General features: G+C 38.4%; 2 protein-coding genes across 2 annotated transcripts; both read left to right on the forward strand.

Annotated features, from left to right (window-relative positions):
• Positions 1-250: 250 nt before the first annotated feature.
• LOC128254091 (uncharacterized) lies at positions 251-1093 on the forward strand. Its single transcript, XM_052982906.1, is given in 5 exon segments — positions 251-398; positions 458-613; positions 680-844; positions 905-951; positions 953-1093. Coding segments are annotated over 5 exon segments (543 nt in total). The 5' UTR covers positions 251-320; the 3' UTR covers positions 1050-1093.
• A 602-nt stretch (positions 1094-1695) lies between these two features.
• Positions 1696-2701, forward strand: LOC128253901 (uncharacterized). Its single transcript, XM_052982605.1, has one exon. It carries the CDS (start codon positions 1817-1819, stop codon positions 2180-2182), a length of 366 nt encoding a protein of 121 aa, XP_052838565.1. The 5' UTR covers positions 1696-1816; the 3' UTR covers positions 2183-2701.
• Positions 2702-9468: the final 6767 nt, after the last annotated feature.

Here is a 9468-nt window from a genome sequence, read left to right on the forward strand (position 1 = left end):
ATGTGCATATACTAAAGAAAAAAAATTTGTCTATGCCTAATTTGTATTATTATAAAAAGGAAACGACTACAAAAAAATAAACACATAGCAAAAAATTGTAAGAAAATATTATTATTAAATTTATGTAAATAATACCAAGTTAAAGATCTTATCCTTTTGTGTGTTTTTCAAAAATTATGAGAAGTGTATTTGAGATTCATTGTAAAGGTAGTTATTAATCATTAACTGATTTATATTTTTGACTGTTTTAGAACGGTAATGAACCGAGTTATTTCAATTGCTATCGTTGTAAATAGTTCTGCGCTTAAACACTCTTTATAATGGTTACCGCCAAACAGTCGGTGCCTAGAATGAACGCCGCGATGCTTATTCTGTTGATTTCCATGGGACCTGATGCAGTAAGAATTAAGTGTTTACATAGTTTTCGAGAATAAATAAAAAAACTTTAATCTCAAAGCTCCGTGGTCATTTGGAATTCAATAACGTGCACTGTCTTGTGCGGAACCGGAAGTTCATGGACTATGAATACTGCTACCTAAAGTCAATCAATCGCACCTACAAGTACCTTTCGTTAAAAACAAAAATCCACCATCTCCCCGTAGACAATTGCGTGGTAAGAGGATGGAAGTTTTGAAAGATTTCACACTGTCGGTATTCTTATGATATTATACTTCACTAGACCAGGTTTCAGTTTAGGAACCGGGAGAACCGGAGACTCATGTACAACTTAGATTTCAAGGTGGATGCTTGCAAGTTCATGCGGGATCGCCAAAACGTGGTTGCCAATTGGGTGTTTCAGACCTTTGAGTCCTACTCGAACATAAACCACACCTGTCCCTATGATGTAAGTGTGTCCTGCGATGTCCTGCAAATATAGTTATGACGTTTACCTTTTCGCCCGCAGCACGACCTCGTTGTGAACAAGTTGCCGGTGCAGTACGTGAACAGGGTAGTCGATAGTCCCCGATGGCAGGTATTTCGCAAACATGACCTTTGTGGTTTCGGGCGTTCCGTGGACCGAAGTCCTGGTCTACTTCACCAAGAGCTGAATGGAAATAGTATTATAAATTCAGTCAAAACTTTGAAACGCAGTAAATGAAACATTTTCTGCCCCAATAACTTATAAATATTCTTGTGAAGCATCACAGGAGAAGCTAGCATTGTCCGTCTGTACGTTAGTCTTTCCGATTCTACTAAAATTATTCGCTCAGTTTTAAGGCTATATGCATAAAACTTAAGTCTTTCTTTTACAGAAACTTATTTTTATAACTTATAACTTCCATATCAACAATCGGAAAAATAAATAAAAAAAGTAATAAAACTTTGCTTTATTTTATTTTCAATATACTTTGAGATATAGTAAATATATATAACTATATATAACTATTTCAGTATTACGGTTTTTCAACGACAATATTTGTTCAAATTTAAAAATAAACCAAAGAATTATCAAATAAGTTTAAAATATTTAGATCTCAGATCAGACTTTTTATAAACGATTATAATTTTAAAAAAGTTAAAGGCGTGTCAAGAAAAGAGTTTTGAGAGGGCAGAGTGGGTTTTTGCACAGGTGGCTGGCAGCTTAGGACCCAGTGACCTGGATGCACTGCACCTGCCGCCTGTCAAGTGCTGGCTGCTAATGCGATTAGGGAGGGCACCGCAAACGGGATCCCGACTGGGAACTCAGCTGCCAATCAGGTGGGCCGGCCAGAAACTTCACACATTTAACAAAGTGTCCACTTCATAACCACAAGGTCCAGCCATAGGTACCTACCCAAAAACACCAAGTAAAATAAACAAGGCCGAACACAACAAGATGCCGGCGGACATAGTGACCACGGAGCAGCTGCGCTACCAGCTCGCCTTCAGCCACGCCATGGAGCGGACCACGCGGCACTGGGCGGAGACCTTCTGCTGGTATCCGCGGATGCAGAGCTGCCACTACCAGCGGATCGACCAGATCTACCTGGAGAGTCGCCAGCGGTACGGCGACGGGCACTTTCTCCCATACGCGCGGCGGAGGCGCCTGCTTAGGAAGCACATGGTGACCGCCCAGGAGGTGGCCGAAAGTCTGGAGCAGCGCAGGTCTCTGGAGCACGAAGGCATTCGGGACATCCAGGTGGCGGCCACCGAAAACGGAGAGTATGGCCGATTGAAGCCCTCGGGCCTGTACTTCTGCTAGGACTTGCCTCAAACAAAACCCGATCCTCGCCAGAACCGTCACAATTAAACTATCATCCTCTGCTGACAATGCAACTCTCAATGGCCGTCACTCATTACGCGATTTTTGCATGACCGTGCGCATAATTAACAAGGTGAAAATGTCAGTCCGACCTGTAACCGGTTGCTCCCAACCGCCACCTTAGCCCCCGTAGCGAGTGCCCACTGTACCCTCGCCTACTTAAACGCAACTCAAAAAGTTCGCACAGGTAATTAAGTGATCGCGTCTGTCCACTCGATGAGATGACTCGCCTCGTTTGTTCGGCTTGGAAACTTTTTTTATGACGCCCATAAAATGGGAAATATTCCGCAAGTGCATGATATGGCACACTATTCACATTCGCAGGTGCATTGAATACATTATTGATACCACGCGATCTTTAAACAAATCCGAGACCAATAAGATTGCGAAGGGAAAGCCATTTAATTTTTGGTTTACTTAACCCAATTTTGATAGATTTACATGTACATGAATAAATTATTTAAAGTAAGATAGTTAAATTCTAATGAAGATTTAATGGGTAAAAGAGTAAAAAATTGGAATGTCTCGTGGCAATTGCAAAAGCTGAAGTTATTTTATTTATTTTTATTAAGCGAAACTATTTAAATAAGTTATAATCTAATAAGTACATTTTATAAATTAAAAGCTATCAAATTTTGGGCCTACCTCACTGTTACTTAATAAGAACAGCAATCTCTTTTATGCTCCCATAATACCATTGTTAAAAAAACGTAGTAAATCCAAATATTTTGAACTTATCCATTTTTTATCTTAAAAAAATGAAAATATTACAGTATATTTTAAATTTTCATTTGTCAATTTTTTAAAATTGATTTTAATATATGAACATCAAATTTAAATTTAAACCAAATCTAACTCAAATAAAATGAGTTTAAATCGAATCTCACTATTTTAAATCTAATATTTTTCTTGTTTATGAAACAATTTTAATTTTAACTAATGCAATTTAATATGCATTCTGTTTAACATAACGATTTAATATTTTGTTCTAAAGTATTAATAAATATAATAAGTATTATATAAATATATCGCTATTTATCTATCTAATATTGACTTAACCTCATTGTTATTAAGCAGTAAGAGCATTGATATTTAAAGAAAATCCCCGCTATTTTTGGCTATATCGCGCCATTAACTTAAAAAATGTGTCCGATGGAACAGCTGCTCTTTTTGCGTTTGCAGACGTAAGCCCAGGTGTCATAGGCGAACTTCGAGCAGTATGATTTAAAAGTTCCATATGCAAATTACTCGAAAAGTTTCACGCTAGCCCATCCGTCTATCGGAGTGCGTTTATAGCTGAAAAATGGGGAAAAATTGGAAATGGGAAATGCAAAATGCCCATGCAAGTGTGCAAATTACACAAAGAGAACGCAAACTTCGGGCCAAGTTGCGAACTGGGCCAGCGGTTCATTAGACACATGACAGCATTCACAGAGTTTCCCTGAGAGGGTGGACTTAGGTGGTGGTGGCTCAATCATTTTGTAGAAAAGGGTGGGGAAAAGGGGGCGGAAGGGGAGGGGCAAGACCAGGTGGGCAGCAGCGAATGCGTGTGAAAAATCAGGCAGCAGCGGCCCACAAATCCGCCAGCGCACAATTAAACGGTAGCAGATAATTGCTATCGAAAGCCATAATGATGGCCGGATCAGTACTTAACCTGAACACTCATATATATATATATAAATATAAATATAAATATAGTATAGTACCATATCTTGATTCGGCTTTCGAGAGCTTTGTGCGCCTTTCTCGGTTCTCATTGTTTGCCCGATTTTCCCATCAGCATCGATGCGAACTTTTTCGAGACCATTGCCACGGCTCTTTTCTGTTGACTCATGCGATCGGGCAGACTCTGTTTTTGGCAGTCTTCAAGAGAAGTGCCAGTCGAAAACAAATAAACACTGAGACACCTATTTACTAAGTGGCGTGTATTTTCAAGAGTGGGTGTAGGGAGGTAGGCAGTTAGAGAGAGGTCAAGGGTCAACCCCTTTTTCGGGCCAGGGTAAACAACATTTGCGGATTTCACGCCAGGGCTCAGACAGCATTGCTGATCCTATTAGTGTTAGCCCAGGAATAAAGAGACTGGCGCCATGTCTCAGGTCAGGATTCCATGCCACTCTGCGTATTACAAGAATGACCAGGACAAGGACCAGGACCAGGAACAGTGCGGATTAGGGCGTAAAAGGGACCTAATCCAGTTTTGCATCGATGTCTCTCCTTTGGCAGGTAGTCGGGTAAACAGGTTCGCTGCGCTGCCACAGGAAAAGCCAAATAAAATAATAAAGAGCCACATACTAAAGCCAAAACATTAAATAAATAAAAGTCAACGGCAGTCGGCAGCTCATAAACGCCGGACCCAACTTCAGAATAAAACGCCATTGGCGCTTTGGCACGCATAGATAGGATTGGGATTGGGATGGGGATACAGACTGGAGCCTCACTTATATAGAGATGGAGCTGGGTCGTCCATCAACTCGCTTTGGTTTGCCGACGCTACGGCTGCTCATAAGCCAATTTGCCAAATTCATAAAGTCGGTTTGATTTGCCGCCAAAAAACACAGAAGACAAAACGAACGAGCCGCAAAGCAAAATCCAAGTCTTCGACTCTAAAAAATAAAACCCAAAAAACGCCCCCAGGCCGGGCACACAAATTCCGACTTCCATTCGAGATCTGTTTTCTGTTTCTGGGGAAAAGCAGCAGCAGCAAATCGTAAGGTGGCCTAGACCTAGGGAGGTATCTATCAAAGCGTCTCTATCAAAAGCTAACTAAAAATCAAGGGCTTAGAAAAGAGGGAGCTAACGAAACATCTTTATATTTTTTATGACATCCAAAAGTGTTACTTTTGGGGCAGCCGAATGTTTTATTCACACTATGTTCACAGCAGTTAGTGGTGATAAAAAAACTTTATAGATAGAATTAATAGCGATTTTTTTAATAAAGCAATCATTATTAATAAAACTAGAAAAATATGTATTTTCTTGACAATTTCCTCTATTTGTAATTAAATATGTTCGTTAATTAAATCAGTTTCCTGTTGTTTTGGGAACTACACTTTAAAAAGTAAAAAAATAAAAGTTTTTGGTGATACTAATTAACAATAAATTTTTATGTTTTGGCACTAAAAACTTTAGCTATTTGTCTCTATGAATAACTTAAAAAATATCTTTTAAGCGCACTGTAAAAATTTAACTAAATGTTTAGTTTTATACATATTGATAGAAAAAAATGTAACAACGAATTATATGTAATTTATATATTGAAATTTAGAAAAGCAGTTGTACTGATGTCTTTTTAATTATCCAACTGTTTTCAGAAAAGAATTTTTAAAACTAAAGTAATATCTATCCAATCCATTTAAAGGTATTAAAAATATGTAATATGAAAATGGATAAGCAAAATAACATTTAAGTTTTATTGGTTTGCCAGCTCTGATAGACCTCTTTTCAGCCCCTTTTTAGAAGACTGCCTAACTCTTGCTGGCTACGCCACTGGCCAAATTACACTTATGGCCATAATTCAATCAGCGCATTATCAATCACTGCGGCTACTTGTCTTGGCCAGTGAGTCAAGTCAATCAGCCATTGCCTGTCCCACTCGCACTCCCCTGATCTGTGATCTGTGCGTCCCGCTCGCACTTGAGTGTGAAACACGTTTGAAAGTCATTAACTTAAATGATTCACTTTCTGAGCCATAAATTTCGCCACTAACTGGCGAGCATCGAGCATCGCATCGCCAGTCGCCGAGCATCATTGAAGTTTGTATGCGCGCATGCGCAAAAAACGTCGACAGAAATGTCTTAAAAAATTGCTAAATAATCGCCTTAAATGAGTCTATAAAAGTGAACACCCCGAACGGCGACTATAGTAGAGAGCTCATTCGGCGATCGCCGGACCAAGCAGCCAGAAACCAGAGGATAGCCAACCCAGAAGTATAGTAGTATATCAAAAGCGTTATCCAAACCTCAAAGTGAATTTTCATTGCCAGCGGAAGTCGTAAATCAATTTTTTCCTCTACCAAAAAAATACAGAAAAATGGGGGAAAATGCTGAAAGAGCGGTCCAGTCTCAGCCAAAATATGTTTGGGCCTAGATATCAGAAATGGGAAAGGGAGGCGCCCATTCTGGAAGAGCATCCGCAGCGAGAAATCTTTGTTGCTGCTCCGAACAATTTCGGCTAAGACGACAAGCCATAATGATAGGGGCCACTTTTGCCGCCGCCGCCGCTTCCACGCACGCTATATGGCCAAGAGAAGCCAGGGGCGGTGGCTCGGAGGGGAGAAGTGGGAGGGGCGGGGTTCCGACGGAACGGAAAGGGGCAACTTGTCAGACAATGTATTTGTGTGTTCCATCTACGTTTCCGTTTCAATGTTTTCAAGACGCCATCATCATGACATTGTCAGAGGCAGCAAAATGCGAAGACGACACATCACGCAGCCTTAGAATGTCCGATGCGGGGAGTGGGAGATATTTCATCAGCTTGCTGGGGGAAACTGGCCGGTAAAAAGGTGTCTACAGAAAAAAGGTGTACAGTTTAATTAAAAGTTGTTACTTTAATTTATAAAGCTTACCAATACTTAATCTTTACCATTACTGGCCTTAAGCTTATTAAAATCATTTACACATATTTTCAATTAAACAAATTTTAATTTACAACGGCGTAAATACTCAATTACTTATTTATATAGATTTTTATTTCTCAGTTTAAAATTATAAAGTAGATTTTAATTTTTCAGTTCTAGACTATAAATCGATTTTCATAAAAAAAGGGATAGATACTAAAATATGCATTATTATTAGCTTTAACTTAAAAATATTAAGTTTATAAAAACCATTTACAAATATTGTAAATAAATCAAATTTCAGTTTTGGAACATTAAAAAGATTTTGCACAAATCAAGGTGTAAGTACTGAATTATTCAAAATTATTTGCTGTTACTTAAAAATAAGCTTATTAAAACCATTTAAAAAAGCTTTTAATGAAATTAATAAAAAACTATTGTATATTGTTCAGCAAGCGCTTACTTATTGTTTGGACACGTTATTTACATGGACCAACAATACATGATCGGTATAAAACACAGCCCTAAGACTTAAGGCTGTTGAAAAGATCTTAAAATACCTTTAAATGAACCTTTGGAGAAGGGAAATCCCATCTGGGATCGGTTAATTCTGGGAGCCAACGCCTCCGTCTGTGCAGAATGGATAGACAAAAGAGTCCCAAACCAAATCCGAAATCCCACTCCTATACCAATGGGATTATCTATGAGCTGTGAAATCCTTTTAGGCGGAAACTATGGAACCCACACACCGCCAACAGCCAAAGGCAACAGGCACAAAGCGAGGACAATGCAACAAGTGTTGCGGCAGATTGAGCAACAAAAGGCTCATAATTATGGAAGCCACACAATGCGACACATTCGAGAGCGAGAGGGCGAGGACAGGGGCCTAAGGTCCCTATAAGTTATGGCCCATACACTGATCAAAAAAGGAACAGCATTGAATCCAGTTATATAACTTATGCGGAGAGTATTCGACTTAAAATGGGTCCTGTTTGCTTAAAATGCATTAAATGAGTGTTTAATATGTTTTGAATTTAAATTTCATTTGGAAATATTATCTTTATTTAGAGAATGTATTTTTGTTTAGTATCCCGATGCGACAAGCCTTAGTCTTCTATAATATTATATTTGTACATTATAAGAGAGTGGGTATTTTACAGAACTTAAGCTTGCATTAAATTATTGACAAGTAGAGGTATAGTACAAATAAAGAAAAGTTATATTTAACATTCGATAAGCTTGCATTAAATGAACATTTCTAAATGTTTGACGTTAGTTATTGTATTTTTTTATTTATACCATACAAATTCGTATATATATTGCGCATTTCAAGTAAAAAACTTGAAATGGATGAAAGAATGAGAAAAAATATAGGAATTAAGTTGATGTGCTTGAATCTACTACGTTTTTGTTACCAGTGTAGTCTGGCCAGCAGGACTGCTGGTCAGGCTAATGAGTGACCGCAAACAAACCATAAACCAGTCGAATTTTAAGCGGTCCAGCCTTGGCGGCAACTTCTTTTAATACCACTTGACACTTGGCCAGGAGATGCAGGATGCCCCTTCCAATTGCGATTTATGTTCGACAATATTTGGGAAATTAAATCATTGCCGCAGACAGTTTTATAGTGCGGGCGGGAACGGAAAGTATCGGAGGGTATCGGAGGGAATAGTGGGTTTGGGTTCGTGCTGGAGGTAAACTATCTAACAATGACCTGACCTCAACCCGCACCCAGCCCCGCTTAACCCCCTTCTGCCGGCCAGCACGAATGAGCAAATTGGAAAAATGTCAATTATGCGCAATTTTGCTTAAGCAATTGACATTTGTTGCTGCTCCGCTGTTGTTAGTTGTGATTGCACGCATACTTGGGCAAATAAATTGACAAATAGGATTTGCGTTTCTCTCTTCTCGTTATTTTTTTTTTAGCTTTTCTGCTGGCCATTTTGAATTAATAAATTGGCGGCAATTTGCCGCTAGCCCTGCCAGCGTGGAAAAGTCGACAAAAATCGAAATAACAAAAATTCTGGAAAATATTAGAAAACAATTCAACTGCGTTGTTTGATATTCTTCTGGCTCATATCCCTGCATAGCTGGCAGCCATGTTATCATTTGATTATTTTTGTTTTTTTCCAGTAATTAGTTTAATTGCCTTTGTTTCGCAGCGAGGCGATTGCATAAGCCCCATGCCAAATGATTGACTTAGCTTTGATCTTTGCTTTTCTGCTGAATGAAACCCAGAACTGATCCAGATATAGATTCGTAACTTGTTTTCGCCAGCAGTCGATGGAAGTCTCTCAGTTGAGTCATGGAAAATCTATGACCTTACAAACTGTCATTAGTTTGGTTTTGCCCCACAGAGAAATAATTTTATAGTTGCTAACATGTATACTTACTCTAGTATAAGTACTTTAATAATCTTAAATAATCATGGTTAGCAGCACCTTGAAGTTAGTATAAAGTTAAATATATTTTTGCAATTGGATCACACAAAATGGTTGCCTATTTTTAGGGGCATCTTTAGTGCGAAATTGTATGTACTTATATTTTAATTGTTAATAGGTTAGGTAGCAATCTTGTTTGCTAAGGGATTTTATTTTACACTTTTATAAATAAAAATTTGATTAGACTTATTGCTTAATATATATATAATATATTAAAATTCGATTTTTAC

Source organism: Drosophila gunungcola, assembly GCF_025200985.1.
Source record: "Drosophila gunungcola strain Sukarami chromosome 2R unlocalized genomic scaffold, Dgunungcola_SK_2 000004F, whole genome shotgun sequence".
Lineage (NCBI taxonomy): Eukaryota > Metazoa > Arthropoda > Insecta > Diptera > Drosophilidae > Drosophila > Drosophila gunungcola.